We start from the raw sequence: 16150 nt of genomic DNA on the forward strand, positions 1-16150 counted from the left end.
GATGTGACCATTATGTGATTGCTACATTTACGTACACACAGTCACACACGTATTTAAGCTGGTTGTCTTGGAAGAATGTTCATGAATAAAGTGATGTATATCAGTTATGGGAACAGCATGGTGGCTTGTTCTCAGTTGGAATAACAATTTGAAAATCCCTTACCTATAATAACTCAACCATACTCAATCAGCTAGCTCTACAGTGACTGGCATGTATTAGGATATCAGACTTAAAGTACAGTACATTATTACACAGAACCCATACAGTGTGCATATACATGTCTGTGTGTGCTATGTACTAAGGAAATTGTACCCCAGAATGGATGAGTCCTAGACAAAAGGTAACACAAACAAGGTCATCCAATTGTGACGATCACTTGCATATACATATATATTATACTCATGCACATACACACACAGAGAGGCTAACTTGTTATTGTATTGTTTTATCAGTTACCAGACCAGCTGGCAAGAATAAAAGTGTTTGTGGATGCTCCAGTCATTTATCTTCCACTGAGAAAAATGATAGCACAAGCCTTAGTCATCAATTGTGGTTGTCTGAAGATGTACAACAGTTACAATAAACTTGATGGTGAGATTAAGACTGAAACTAGCACAGAAAAGAAGACAGCATATGTCAATAAGTACAACTTCAACCTAACTGACTTGCAGTTTGCCAGGTAAGGCCCCATCAACTTAATTATTAGTTTCTAGTACATTGCCATCTTTCAAGAATTTTTTGTACCACTGGCTGACCTTTTGCAGTTGGTAACCAGCTAAAGCAGTTTAAGAATATTACTTTTTGAGCCATCTAATTTAACTATCTAGCTAATGCAAAATAAAATTCCACCTCTAGCAAACTCTAAATTGCAGACTCAGCAGAAAGCAATTTCATATCAGTAATTTATTATCAAGTTTTATGCAATATACGTATTAGTGTGTGTATTGTTAACAGGTCAATGTTAAATATTCATGGAGAGAATGTTAAGTCAGTAGCAAGTCATACATTACTGCAGCCCATACAGTTCAAAATGGACGTCTCCATCAGCTTGTCCCCTGATGTCACCAGTGTGCCCTTAACACAAATTGATGCCAACTTAGGAATTGTGAAGGTCAGTTGTACAGGTGTGTGGGGGTGGAGCCATAGAGGTACATGTATACAATGTGTAAGCTTTATTGTAAATAATTTGTTATACTTACTATACAAGAACTACTGTGCACTTCTTAGTAATAAGAAAGAACTCATTGTGCCAACTAATGAAATTCCTCAGGTGTGTTTTTTGTGTTCAGTAGACACTTGGTTGTCTGATCCTTATGTATCCACGTATACCGTTAATTTTATTGAAATAATAGCTCAATTAGGGTGTTTCAGTGACAAGTACATGATATCGGTGGTGTGTTGTGTGGCCCAAGACGCACCAGGAACACAGTTTTCATGCATACGTAGCTCTTTGTCTCCTTATTCTAATGAAATGACTTTTATGGTGGAGTTGTCCGCCAGGTATGGTAGTTCATGTACCAAATTTGAACAAAGTTGCTGTAGCCACTCCTGAGATATAATCCAAGACTTTTATTACTGCCCATTAGGGCTGGGAGATTATATCGATTGTGGGATTAATCGTGAATTGTCTCTGAACATCGTGATGTTGATATGTATTATAAATAATCATGAGGTTGTGAATCACATGCAAATTTTAATGTAAATTCAAAATGGTGGTACATGCTGTTGTAGAAGAACACAATCTGGAAAACAAGCCAAGAGTTCTGAGAGTTCAATACGTGAATATATCCTACCACATAGTTAAAATGCTTACCTATTAGAATTTATAAGGATACTATGCTGTTTTTGAACTCTAACTGCCTATCACTGCACCTTAATTGTGTTGAACAGTTGTACACAACTTCACTGTGTATTGTTAAAATGAACAGTTCGTACAAAGTTGATACTATTAAGTTATAACATCGTGATAGTTATCATAATTGTGACGTGTTGCATCCTACAGTCGTGAAAGTAGCAAAATATTGCAATTTCCCAGCCCTACTGGCCATAGACAGTGAGATATTAACAGATAGTTACACAGTGATTTGCCTAATGTAGTAAGAAGGTCAGGAGTAGTTGTCCTAATTGTGACTTGTCTGATAAAGTGAAGTACTTGATCATGTGCTTGTTCTGTTGTTAGGTGTTATTTGGTGAAGAGGACATCAAATGTATTGTGAACTATGTTACTATGATCGTGGGTAGCTTTAGACCAAAAGACAACTCTGAATTTGTGATTGAAGAAAGTATGGGAATTATTAGAATAGTAGACATTGACCATGTGCATGCCTGTGTATACATGCTATACGACTGACACATACAACTGCACATTATGCAATACACACACGGACACACACACGCAACACACTGGTATGTGCACGCGCAACACACACACACGAAACACACATACACACAAAACACACATACACACACGCGCGCGCGCAACACACGTGCAACACACACACACACATGGACACATACTGAAAAATTTTTCCCAGTGCACTAACAACATTGCTATTGTTGCTGTCCAGATATACTGAATGAGACTATCATCCCACAAGTGGACCACTTTGCTCCGGACCAGTCATCACATAACATTGCAGTAGATGAACTAGCATTTAATGCCATCCTAGAGTCATTTTGTATCAATGCATTTAGCAAGGAACCACAACTAGCCAAGGTACGTAGTAGTACTAAATTGTAAAGATATGTCTATTGTACTTTCTTTTGTTTTCTTCTCAGCCAACTGAGTCGGGAGCAAGCAGTGAAATACCTAGTTCCTTCAGTCTGGTGACTCTTGATATCAATAACCTTTCTGTCTCTGGTCGTGTCAAAGCTAAGAACCCCCAAGTGGTTGGCTCCAAAAACCTGTTGGTTATTAGTGCTGAGTTGAAAGACCTTCACATCATTGACAGCAGGGAGACCAGCAAGCACAAGAAGTGTGTTTATATTTTCTATTATGTATTCTCTGAATAAACAGTTTCCATGGACAATTTCTGCTGTTTTTTCTTGTAGTCCATAAACTTTTTGACCTGGCTGAAATACTCTATGTACTAAATCCATAGGGTGTCCTTGAAAAAAATTTTTGAATAAAGTCATTCAAACAAAGTACCGTAGACTCTGGTTATTAGGCACACATGGTTATTAAGTGCATATTGCCTGTTGAGCACACATGGTATACTTGTGGTAGACACCTGTTTGTTAAGCGCACATAGTTGAAATCACCACTGCAACCTCACGCTACATAGAATGGAAGCAAAAGACCAATCGCAATGTCACAGTACACTCGATGCCTCGCCAGATACTTGTCTAGCAATTTCTACCTCCTGGAATAACAATAGTTGCACCCGACTCCTCAGGATTGCCGTTTCCTCGACTGAAACTAATAGTGATGCACCGATACCACTTTTTCACTACCGATCCGATACCGATACATTTGAGGCCAGAAATGGCCGATACCGATCCGATACCAATACTTTGCCCTACAGGCATTTCTCACAAGAAACAGCTAGTGATTTAGTTTACTAAACTCATTTGCTAATCCCATCAACTGCAGTTTGCTGGTTTTGTGGTTATCAATTGACGCACAAAGATAAGTTTATGGCTTCAATGAATCTTATTTCGTGGCTTAATTCAGTTTCCACTGTACTAATAATGCTAGTAGGCTAGTAGCTGGCTGGAATTCATGGCTTATATCAGCTTTTGCTCAACTCCGTTCAATGCGCTATGTATGCCGCCATCTTGATAAGTAATTAAATGACGTCACTTTTAAAGTATCGGTTGGTATCGGGTATTTATAGCTTTGCCAATACAAGTCCGATACCGCCAAAATAGGGCCGATACCGATACTAGTATCGGTATCGGTGCATCACTAGAAACTAACCATGTGAATGAATACTGGTTACCAAATCACTTGAAAAACGTGGTGAACACGAATAATGCTGAATACACTGTAAATATGCATTCCTCCGAAAATTGTAAGCTCATGCGCCTAATAACCAGATTCTACAGTATTAGACATTCTTTTGACACCTACTGTACAATATCTGTTATTGGACTGTTTTATGCAGGTACAAAGGAATCTGTGATAACCCACATAAAATATTATGTACTATCGCGCATGCTCTCCATAACTGTCAAACACCTGTATACACATTTGGGTTACTTTGGCCATATAAAATATGAGAAATTCTAGAAAGTGAGCAATGCACGGGATGGTGTACAGATACATGTAATATTGTACAAAACAGTACTGCATATGGAGTCTCAGTATGAAGCTTTAAAACTACAATCTGTAGAAACCTATCATGCATTCGCCCAAATTCCTTGCATATTTTAAGTTTTAAGTACACTTTCTTATTTCTTTAAAGGTATATCGATATTGTTTACATTTAGTAACAAACCCCAACCTTCAGTGTTTCTAAAAATTTCTGAAAGGAATTCCCAACCTGCCAAAATTTCAATATGCGCTTCTTGTAAATCCATTGTATTATAGAAAGCTCAAAGGTAATTTTCCAGAAATTGTATTTGATTGGTTTTGTGTTTGTTGCTTTTGATGATTAGGTCAAACAGACTTTTACAATCATTCAAAGTTGACCCTACCAAGGAATCATCCGTCAAGTCATCTGAACCACTACTGAAAGTTGAGTTTACATCATCAAGTGAAAAATCTTCAGACTATGGTGTGTGTTTAGTGTATGTCTGTCTGTGTGTAATGTGTGTGCTTGTGCGTGCATGTATGTGTGTGTGTGTTCAGTGTAGTGTGTGTGTGTGTAGTGTGCGTGTAGTGTAGTGGGTGTGTGTGTGGTGTGTGTGTGTGTGTGTGGTGTGCGTGTAGTGTAGTGTGCGTGTAGTGTAGTGTGTGTGTGTGTGGTGTGCGTGTAGTGTAGTGGGTGAGTGGGTGGGTGTGGTGTTAATATGTAGCATGTTGCATGTATAGAGAACAGCACACGCACACACAAAGGAGCTAGTCTATTATACTGTACTGCATTCTGTACAGTTACCATTGATGGTCAGCAGCTATTCATACTGGTTGATGTGGAGTACATGATGAGTATCAAGCAATATGTGGAATCCATTTATGAGAACAATTTAGATCCCAACAAAAATGAAACAATGCACGGAGCAGTTGTTGCTGCGAAGCACATTGAAGAAAAACACAAGAAAGCAAAGTTTGACATAGCCGTCAGGGAAGTAGATGAACAAATGATTAAGAGACCATTTAAGTTACGTGGTCTTGTGAATAAACTGGCAATTGCTTTACTTGATCCTGAGCAGTCAGACCAGCCCCAAGTTGTGATGCTACAGGTTGTAAGACGTACCGACTTATTTATTGTATTATTAAAGATGATGTACCTTATAGTCGAGCATTTTCTGTAATATGGTGTATGATCCTGAGAAAGAATCGACGCAGCTATCACTAAATCTTGACGGTCTCAGCATCACCAGTTGCTACCTAGTCAAACTTGATTCTCCCACGTCACATGTGAGTATAGCTATGTTGTATTGCATGTAATTTAAACCTGTCTGTCAAGATATTGTTGCCAGCTAACGTCAACACCATCTTCACAATGTGTACAAAGGACACTAACAATATGGGACTGATAATTGATATAGACTGTGTCACCATCAATATGTCACCAGCTATTGTCAGTTTGGTGATGGATGTGGTATCTACTGTGGTACCAAAGAAAAAGGTAACAAGTGTGTGATGTGCGTGTCTGTGCGTGTCTGTGTGTGTGTGTGTGTGTGTGTGTGTGTGCATATGTGTGTGCATATGTGTGTGCATATGTGTGTGCATATGTGTGTGCTGTACGTGTGTGTGTGCGTGTGTGTGCTGTACGTGTGTGTGTGCGTGTGTGCGTGTGTGTGTGTGTGTGTGTGTGCTGTACATGTGTGTGTGGTGTGTGGGCGCATGTGAGTGTGGTGTGTTGTATGTGCATATGCGTACTTGTGTGTATGTAGAGTGCATTGTGTGTATGAGTAAGTGAAATGTGAACTACATACCAAGACCAATCTAACCATATTACATCACTAACAGGAGGCAGTTGAAGAAACAGATCAGGTTCCTGATGACATCTGGGATATGCAGGACACAGACAGGGGTAGATGGTACCTAGTACCAGGTAATGACTACATGAGATATACCTAACACTCTTCTTACTATTGTGCTATAGAAATCCTTAGACGAGGTAGATCCACTGAAGGAACATCTGTTGATAACTTAGTAGAAAAGGATGAAGGAGTAAGTTGTCTTCCTGTAATTACTCATTTCATTTATTGTCTGACAGTCCTCTTTTTACCTTTATATTCTCTGAACACAAAACTATAGTCTGTTTGTAATTACCTAAATCTTCAACTTTTGTCATCTTCCAAAACGTTTACTGTTTATCGAAGAAATACTATGAAAGCAAATGGATTGAGGTTAAGAATGTTCCATATGTTTAGTGTTATGCAAATTTATGCACTAACTTGATCTCTGTTCAAAGTATTGAAGTATTGTCTACGTATGTTTAATGAATAAGACATAAGAGACCTTGCCCTCTTAGTGTCTTGCAATAGCTTTCAAATATTGAGGGTGCATTTGTGGACCTAACAAGCTGTGACATGGCATGTTGGAAAAGCCTACCATATTAAAGCTGCATCATCATTGCCTGCTTTACGAACAATACAATATGCTTGTACATACATGTGTACGTACATATGTACAATATGTTTACAAAGCAGGCAATGACGGCACAGCTACTTTACTAACTGTTGGATACCTATATACTGTACACTTGGGTGTATGTGTATATAAACTGTATATCTCATGTTAGGTTAGTGTTGAAGTAAAAAGATTTGAAATCAATGTTGGTAGAGGGTACGGCACAATTAGTTCGGAGTTGGCATTAAATGGGAACATATTTGTGGAAGTAAAGGATTTGACAGGAGCTGTAAGTTGCGTACATGAATACTAGTGAACTTTTGAATGATGTTTCTTTGATTGTATTTGTTTGTTGCACGTGTATAGTGTACTGTATATTTACTTGGTTAAGCGCCGCTCCTTAAATAATAGTCATACTTACTATTGAGTTTAAAATTAGGGGCTTAAACATCATCAAGTATATGTATCTGCCTGGCAGTCAGGTCTTAAAAATATGCTTTACATGTATTGTGTATAATGCTTGATGTTTAGCATACACATCAGGAAAGTCCCTTGTCTGTGTGTTACAGCTGTACATGTACGTAATTAACATCTGTTCATGTGTATGGTAATTCGGTTCTTTATCCTCACTACAGCTACATGGTCAAGCCACTCTACAGCTGGAGGCATCTTATTTCAATGACTGTCACTCATTGTGGGAGCCACTGATTGAACCTCTGGAGGGTGTGAAGGGTAACCACATCTTGTGGACAGCTAAAGGAGAGGTGAGTTTCCTTTTAGTAATGTGTGTACACAGGGCGTATGATGTAAACAGTACCGTATGGTTAAAATTTTCAAGGGGTTTTGTAGTTCAATTTTTTATTAACATTCCTGCTAAATATTCCAAAGATACAGTACACGAAGCATAAAGTGTACAACTTTCAAGGATAAAAAATTTGGTGGATTTAATGAAATAAAGCATGTAACTATGAAATGAAAGTTATGTTTCTTGAATTTTTATGAAACCATGGTGCTGTTAAAGAACCACTTTTCAGCAAGCCAAACTATATCTTCTGAACTAACAGAAAGAAAATATCCTGACCACCTGGTGGACTTCTGTAAGCTGTTTGAGCATAAATCGGATGGCTACAGGTTTGAGCTACCCACTCCAGTCATGGATTTTTTCTCCTTCCTGCAACTTTTCAAACATACTTAATATAACAACTTTAAACAGGCTGTAGGACCAGGTGTTCTACAGATCATCAGCACTTGTGCTGTAAAGCCTTAATAAATAAATCTCTTACATACAACACAAATCTAATTTACTGACAATTCTGCTAAACATTATTTTCTCACCATCTACTACTGATTCCCACCCGATTTCTTAGGTGTTCCAAAATTACGGCAAGAATGTAAGCTTGTATCTTTGTACTTTTCTTCAAACAGTGACTACACATGTACCTATTATGCTACCATATTCTGGGAAATATTATGTCTACAGTGCTGCAGAATAATACTCCAATAGAACAGTCAACAACTGCTGTAATAGATAAAATTTTGTAAGACTATTGTTGGGCATAACAAGGCACAACTGAGCATAATTGGAAATAATAACATTGCTCTAAAATGATTTTAACAGCATAATAGGCTCAGGCCTAGCAGTGACAATGAAATGTTTTGTGCAATGCAAAGCCTTGTTATGTATCACCAATCTTATTGTGTTACAGCTCAAGCGCAGTCTTACTAGCGATGATGATTTATTAAGAAAAGGCTCTACCACTTCACTGTCCAGTCTGGGAAGTCTTGCTGATACCAGTGCTAGATATGCTGCTACTATATCAGCTGAGACTCCACTACAAGTAACACTGAGTAAGAAGTCACTAACTCTCATCAAGGATGTTGTGGAGGTCTGTATTCTGTGTACGTATGTATGTATGTAATACTGTATAGGACACATTTTGAAAGAAGAAATTTTTGACAAATTCGGCAAATAAAGTTTTCTTGTCCAACTATGCTTTTACCATGTCAGTAAACCTTATCATATGTCCACTGACACATCTAGTTAGCATTCAACACATATCTTATGAAGAGTTACATAAATCACCCATATTTTCCAACCAAAAGTTTCATGGTAGACTTTGTATGTATGTATGTATGTATGTATGTATGTATGTATGTATGTATGTATGTATGTATGTATGTATGTATGTATGTATGTATGTATGTATGTATGTATGTATGTATGTGTATGTATAAGCATCTATGAAAAGATACTTTAATAGAGCAGTCAAATGGTCTAATATAACAACAACAGAGTAATAAATCCAGTCTCAAATTCATGGAGGGGCTCAACTATTCACTGGGTACTTCATCACCAGTTTATCACAATCACCTCCCTACACCTGTATGCCTTGTGTGCTGTAATAAATAAATGCCTGCATTGGCGTGAATAGACACTGCACTTGTTTAAATATCAGTTTGAGATGATTTATAGGAAATAAATTCCCGATTTATACAGGTAAATAGGATAGCCTAAAATGCCATCACAGACCTTGTGGACATGCCAGAATGGCATGCTTGTTTTGTGTGCTTCAAAAACACTGTGTAAGCATCATTACTAAACTTGTCCTCCCCCGCCACTCTTTTATCATCCCTGGTGTACATATGTGTGTGTGGTATTTGTTATGTAAACTTAGAGAAGGTGAGTATCATTTGCTGATCACTACAGGTTTATTCTGCTAATGTTAATCGGGACACCATGATGGAAAAGAAGAGACAAGCTCATCAATTCAGCACATCAGAATCAGCCTTCACCATCACTAACAAGGTCGGCTGATTAGTGGCTATTTCACTGTGTGAGCAGTCATTTTGTCACCACAGTTGGGGCCAGGTTTAGTGATCTACGTTAAGCCAGGGAGTACACTAATGGTAAGTGTTGTGTATAATCTGTGCCTTCATTTTTGTTACATAGACCACCTCCAAAAAATTTTATTGGTACTGGGAAGCCTTCTAAAAACTAAAAACAAACTTATCTAAAAATTTAGGTTTTTGTTGCAAACAAGAACAAATAAGTTTTAGGGCTTTAAAGATATATGTGTGTAAAGTATATAGGACAAATTTGTGTGCAAACTTATAGGAAATTTGGTATGTGTTGTTCTCAAGTATTGCTACTCTATTTTACTCTTTGTATGTAGTTGGTGAAAAGTGATCAGGAATTTGCCAAGATTGGCTATGGAGACAGTGCAGATATAGAATACTCAAGGGTTGGGTTTAATCAACGAAGGTCCAAGTCTGTCTTGTTAAAACAGCCAAAGAGGATAGAGGCTCAACATCATGTGGACATAAAGGTTAGTGGAGATCACTCAACCATACTTCATCATGTCCCCCATCAGATTGGTTTATTTGACATTCTAACAAAAGTATCAGTGTCTACTCCTGGTCAATTCTACTATACTCTATCAAGAAGAAATGTATGTGATGTGTAGAGTGACATACTCTTCAGGTAATAATGTTCACATGTCCCTCCAGCCAAAGACTAATGCGACAGACCAAGCTAGTGTAGTAATGGAGGTTATATTCAGTGATACTAAGAAGACCATTATCATCAGGTCTCCTCTACAAGTAGGTGTGCTATAATGAAACTCTGTGTTTTGTGTGGTAGGTGTGTGTAATGTATTTTTGTGTCAATAGAGCTTGAACTTAGGGTATATGAACAAATAATGGCAAGTGCTCAAGTTCATAGACTTGAAACCCATTTATTTATGTACAGAGAACTTGTTTTAATTACTCTAAGGTTATATAAATGTTTACGATTACACAACACGGTGAATGTAAATAAACCCATCCATTTATATCATTTACTATACTCTGATAGCACTCACTACCAGTTGCAAAATACTCCAAATAGCATAAGGTCACACAGTTCCCACTTCTATGTGCTCCATGCATAAAATTTATAATGGTGGTTATTGTCTTCTGACCCTGTTTGGTGGGTAGTAAGTTGGGTGAAACATGTGATCTCGTGATGAAAAATGGCACAGTGAAGTATAGGACTTAAAATAGGCCAGGATATCTATGCAGCTTAAGGTGTTCTACTATGTCACACTGAAAGTGCCATTATCAGTTCTAGGAATTATGTATTATAATCAGTATCTGTTATGGCCAATCATTGAACATTCGGCTAGAGGAAATGCTAATAATTGAACTAATAGCTTTCTAAGCACTGGAAATCACTCCGTATTTTAAATGTGCAACTTAATGTATAACTATACAACTTTTACTAACTTTCAGTAATTTATAACATGCAGAACAGTTATCCGTGCCTTCAGACAGTAGTATCAATGGGTAGCCTTCAAGGCAAAGGTCAAGTGTAGATGACGTCACTAGTCATACAGTAACATTCACATTGTTAACTTCAGGTTCACAATCACCTCAGTTTACCTATTGAGGTAGCTCTCTCATCAGCACCAGAGCCATACACAGTACCAGCCAACACCTGTCACCCTATACCCCTGGACAAGATTGGTGACCCGATTAGTGTGAGACCTGCTGGAAAAGGGTGAGGTTCTCTATTTCACCAATTTAATTGTCTATGTATAATGCTGACAACATTTTAATACAGCAGTCAGCACAGTTTCTGTAAAAGCAGTATGATGACATGTTAGATACATATCTTTTGTAGGTTGCAATAGCTGAATATACGGTAATTTTTTAAACAATGCCTGTTAGAAAAGTGTTATAGAAGACATGTAGCTGTTTTATCAAACTACCAACTGTTTTCAATAACAAGAAAATGTAATTGTATAAATTCAGAGCCTTTTTGGAACTTTGCTGTCATTGCTGTCAGTAATTGTGTACTTAGTAGATACACCATTCTATCTAATAGTTTTGATAGTAATATAATGCTCCATTGGATGAGTGAGGATGCAAAGTCTATAATAGAGTGTACCGGTACCACTGATTCATCCAGTAAGACCCAGTACCTCAAGGTAATACCATCACTACTGCTGTTGTTGGGTAGTTGGTGTACACTAAACTATTGTTAGGTGGTGAAGAAGACTGAAGACTATGTCAACATGGACTTCTCCCGTATTGGTGATGATAGTGCCCATCATGTGTTTGATATCTACCCTCCAGCTGTGTTGTGTAACCTGTTACCAGTTTCTATTACTGTAATGGGGGAGGTGTGTGTGTGTGTACGTGTGTGTGTGTGTGTGTCGTGCATGTGTGTAGTGTAGTGATTTCATGTATGTGTTTTTACTGATAATAGATAATTCAACTAGATATACTGTGTCTTACACTAGGTGATAGGTGAAGGGAAAGAAATGACCTTACTACAACTAAACCCTAACAAAACGGAGTCACTCAAGATTACTGTTAGTCATTTAAAACAATGACCTAACTTCATATGTTGCTGTTGTTTGATGTGTGCAGCTCAATGATGGGTTTGAGGATAGTCAAGGGAATTTCCCAGTGCGTAATGACATGAATGAGTATACTAGATTTACCATTGGACAAGGACCTATGGTATGTATGTATGTAAGTGTTATAGATATTTTGTTGTGTTGGTACACTGAGATGACATCACTGTGTAATAAAGTTACGTCATTCATGTTCAAAGTGACCAGTTCAATGTAGCCACCTGCATAATTCTATGATCCTTATACTGCCAGATACATGATAACTTTTACTGTAATAAAACTCAAATGTTGTTTTAACATTGTAGGAGTTATCAGTCCACAGAGAAGATCTTGGCTATCACCGACTGTCACTGTTTGCTCCATACTGGATGGTGAACAAGACAGAACTTACATTAGAGTACAGAGTACGTACAACATATTAATGTGTTTAGCCCTTATCATACGTATACCTCTGAACTATACAGGACTTTGTGTCTAAAAAACGAACACCACATTATTCTGGTCATGAGATCATGTGCTATTCTTGTGATCCAAGTAATGAGAAGAGCAGGGTATGAGAGAATGACACAGGCTAACACGATAACCACTTCACATGTCACATTACAGATACAATTCAGTGCTAAGATGTTGGATGGTAAACACACAGAAAGCTCAGCAGTGATCTCCCTCAATGCTGCTGGTATCAGAGGCTGTGCCAGGCTGAAGTGTGGTAGTGTCATACATGATGTGAGGAATTGTGTTAGGCAGAGTGTAGTGTAGTATTGCCCCTCATTTCATAGCTTGGGATTTGGATTAAACTGTCCAAATTTACACTGACCAAAATTGTGACAGTCACACCATTTTATCTTGTTATGAATGAAACAAAGGTATGGAGTTACAGTATACAAGAGATGGTGGGTAAGTCTTCTTACTATTCTTTTATTGTAGCATAACATCAAATGTCTCTTGGGAGATGGAGTCATTGTTGAAGTTCAACCTAAGAATGTAATTGTGTTGCTTATTGATACCCTAATCCTGACTTGTTTATTTCCTTATAGGTCAGAGCTCTTTGGCCTAAAACTGATGATCCTCACATGCACATTACCATCCGTGATGATAGAAGTGAAAATTTCTGTTATAGAAATTCAGATAACTTGCTGTTAAAAATGGGTCCAGAGGTAAGCATCAGAGTTTGTTATAGTAGGAAAATATTTCTGTACTTTGGCTACAAAACATCAACCAGTATTTTTTTTATTGGCTTGTGATTAAACTAGGCTTATGACCAAATTTGGCTTATGAGCAAAATACGTATCATGAATATGTCATTGTGTTGATGTGGACAGTACAAATTTTGTAATTTTTTTAAAGTAAGATATGCTTGTGAACATTAACTTGAATATTCTATTAAAGCAATCACTTATTTCCAAGATAGTTATAAACCTTGAAGATAACACTAACCTCGAAGATAACATACGTGTTATTAGAACAATGAGCTCAGAACTTCACTATCATGTATTTTAGGCGTCATGGCTAGCCATGCAGTTCTAGTTGAAGGTTTAAAATTACGTAGAGCAGTAATTCAGTAGATACAATGTTGTTCTGTGACTTCTGTCTAGTGGCTGTGGTAATAATGTTATTGTTGCAGGTGGTAGCCATAGCAGTGGAGATCAATCGTACAGAACATTCTAATGTGGTTACGTTCAGTCCTTACTACCCTGGAGCAATGCCAGCCAGAATTGTGAATGCTTGTGACAACTACAGCATCATAATACGACAAAACTCAAAGTACATACATTCAATCAATATCAAATTCTACTATTGTATATATGGTACTCATTCAGAAGCAGAAATTATGCATATATGATGACAGCTAATTGTATATGATTGTTATACAGGACAACAAACGAGCAGTTTATACTGAGACCACAGCAAACTATGATGTACACTTGGGGTGACCCGGCTGGTACACGATCACTTTGGTGGTGTCTACTGGGTGACAATACGTGCACCAAACCAATCAGCCTTTCCCAGGTAAGGCTACTTCAACTTGATTAGTTGTTTGATAGCAGCAAGAGTACATAATAGTAATCAAGAATATTGAACAGGCGTATTACCCCATGATTATTGATTGTGTGAAGTAACATGGATATTTCAGTAATTGTTCATTTATATTGCCATTAAGGGTTGCTGTATTTAGCCCAATTCAGCCATTAAACCAAGTGAAAACATAATAGCGTTAAAGAGAAATGGTTAGTGTTAAAGTTCTGGCACTATCAAGCGGATCCCTGAAGGTGTGGCAACACACTCATTTGTGCAATCATTTCTTTTTTTTAGCAATTATCTTGGGTCCTTGCTACACTTTCCTTGTACAATATCTGTTGAATGCTTGGGTTGAATAACACAGAAATCTGGTGAACAAGACCCATTTCCATGTACGCATTTCAAATTACGATTTTGCATAAACGAGCAATTACTGAAATGTCCATGTTATTTTACACAATCATTAATCATGGGCTAATACACTGTTTGACTCTATTATATATTCTTGATAGCAGTCAGAGTGTAAGGTTGGTAGGTTGGTAAACATAAACAGAAATAGAAGAAAAAAAAAATTTTTTTTTTAAAACAAATATAAACAGAAATCAGTAACAGGTGTACACGTACGTACATCATCAAATATATAATGGTCTCCCATAGTTACTGCATTTTGAGAATATATTTCCTCATGAACAGATTAATGCATTGGAAAAGGTTTATTTTGATTTTTTTTTTGCTCTATACAAAAGGGTAGATTAATGCCCTTGAAACAGCTAACTAAGTTGGCATGACACCTAACTGCTAGAGGTCTGTTATTATAATCTACTAACACCTCACTACAGAATGGTAATGGTTCCTTCAAGTTACCTGCTGGCTCCAAGGAAACCATGTCTACATCTGTTACGATAGAGGAGTCATCGTGGGTTGTTTCTGATGAGCTGACAGAAAATGGATTCACTGAGATCTTGACAGAGTCATCAGGTATAACATCATCCATAGACATCATATATTAACTAATGCCTGTTTTGTATAGTGACAAATACAATGATGTCAACTAGCATTAGTGGTGGTGGTGGTGGTGGTGGCTACTGGGTGTCATTTCTGGACCACCTTCAACGAGTGGTGTTGTTCACAGAAGATAAGGATGTTGTGAAATGTGCTAAGGCTGGCGAGGAGACTGGCCTACCATTGTTGGACTTGACTGTATCATTGAAGAGTATCGGTGTTTCACTAGTTAATAATGCTAAAAAGAAAGAGATAGCATATGTCGGCATAACCCAGTAATAATTGTATATTACAAATGATGTATTGTGTATCTGTTGTGTGTGGTACAGGTCTAGTGTGATCTGGGAGGTGAAAAAGAAAAGGAACAAATGGATCACATTGAATAATGAGACTATCTTGATACTTGAAGAGGCCTACAAGAAAGACCCTAATTGTGGTATTGAGAAAGGAAAAATAAAGGTGAAAAGCGCAATATATTTTATTCCATAAGTCTGGAAGCATTCACACATGTAGTTTGAAGTACTTCGCCAAATAATCAACTTCCTTACTATACAATGGTTTACTGCATGGGGTCCAGTCTTGCTGATTTTAAAATCAACAAGTACACGTGGAATTTTCAACTAGAGTAGGGACCATAGCACATCGATAAAAAGTACTGAAACAAGCTGGAGGTATGCACGATATTAAATCACAGTAGAAGTGTTATATCCCTACTTTGCATTTTCATTATGGTATCTTGAGCACGGTAGGGATATAACACTTCTTATTGTTTCACTGTGATAAAATATCGTACACTACTCCAGCTTGTTTCAGTACTTTTTATTGATGTGCTATGGTCCCTACTAGAATAGTTGAAAATTCCAAATTTTTCTGTGTACTTGTTTGTTAACTTTTCTTGTAAATAATCACTATGACTGGTGAACCCACACATAACCGCATCTGAAATGGCACTGCGCACCCTAATTATCGTCTGAAAAGTGGAAGTACCATTACACTTCATTGTCAGCTATGTTCAACGCATTACGCAGCATTTCAAATCAAGAACTA

General features: G+C 37.5%; 1 protein-coding gene across 1 annotated transcript in view; it reads left to right on the top strand.

The window, feature by feature from the left end:
- LOC136265612 (intermembrane lipid transfer protein VPS13A-like) overlaps positions 1 to 16150 on the top strand; it is a 53732-nt gene that overhangs the window by 32298 nt on the left and 5284 nt on the right. Inside the window, exons 52-86 of the mRNA XM_066060498.1 lie at positions 454 to 680; positions 956 to 1112; positions 2181 to 2283; positions 2569 to 2717; positions 2780 to 2976; positions 4601 to 4719; positions 5037 to 5344; positions 5400 to 5522; positions 5572 to 5733; positions 6078 to 6162; positions 6214 to 6281; positions 6856 to 6972; positions 7319 to 7447; positions 8390 to 8569; positions 9391 to 9489; positions 9543 to 9590; positions 9857 to 10009; positions 10055 to 10132; positions 10191 to 10283; positions 11081 to 11220; positions 11548 to 11650; positions 11708 to 11845; positions 11966 to 12037; positions 12096 to 12188; positions 12388 to 12486; positions 12547 to 12633; positions 12689 to 12808; positions 12862 to 12948; positions 13010 to 13066; positions 13120 to 13239; positions 13707 to 13846; positions 13957 to 14092; positions 14941 to 15079; positions 15132 to 15378; positions 15433 to 15562. Of these exons, the coding sequence (XP_065916570.1) occupies positions 454 to 680; positions 956 to 1112; positions 2181 to 2283; positions 2569 to 2717; positions 2780 to 2976; positions 4601 to 4719; positions 5037 to 5344; positions 5400 to 5522; positions 5572 to 5733; positions 6078 to 6162; positions 6214 to 6281; positions 6856 to 6972; positions 7319 to 7447; positions 8390 to 8569; positions 9391 to 9489; positions 9543 to 9590; positions 9857 to 10009; positions 10055 to 10132; positions 10191 to 10283; positions 11081 to 11220; positions 11548 to 11650; positions 11708 to 11845; positions 11966 to 12037; positions 12096 to 12188; positions 12388 to 12486; positions 12547 to 12633; positions 12689 to 12808; positions 12862 to 12948; positions 13010 to 13066; positions 13120 to 13239; positions 13707 to 13846; positions 13957 to 14092; positions 14941 to 15079; positions 15132 to 15378; positions 15433 to 15562 (4503 nt within the window). The remainder of the gene's footprint in view (positions 1 to 453; positions 681 to 955; positions 1113 to 2180; positions 2284 to 2568; positions 2718 to 2779; positions 2977 to 4600; positions 4720 to 5036; positions 5345 to 5399; positions 5523 to 5571; positions 5734 to 6077; positions 6163 to 6213; positions 6282 to 6855; positions 6973 to 7318; positions 7448 to 8389; positions 8570 to 9390; positions 9490 to 9542; positions 9591 to 9856; positions 10010 to 10054; positions 10133 to 10190; positions 10284 to 11080; positions 11221 to 11547; positions 11651 to 11707; positions 11846 to 11965; positions 12038 to 12095; positions 12189 to 12387; positions 12487 to 12546; positions 12634 to 12688; positions 12809 to 12861; positions 12949 to 13009; positions 13067 to 13119; positions 13240 to 13706; positions 13847 to 13956; positions 14093 to 14940; positions 15080 to 15131; positions 15379 to 15432; positions 15563 to 16150) is intronic.

The sequence above is a fragment of the Dysidea avara genome, chromosome 9, assembly GCF_963678975.1.
Source record: "Dysidea avara chromosome 9, odDysAvar1.4, whole genome shotgun sequence".
Taxonomy (NCBI): domain Eukaryota; kingdom Metazoa; phylum Porifera; class Demospongiae; order Dictyoceratida; family Dysideidae; genus Dysidea; species Dysidea avara.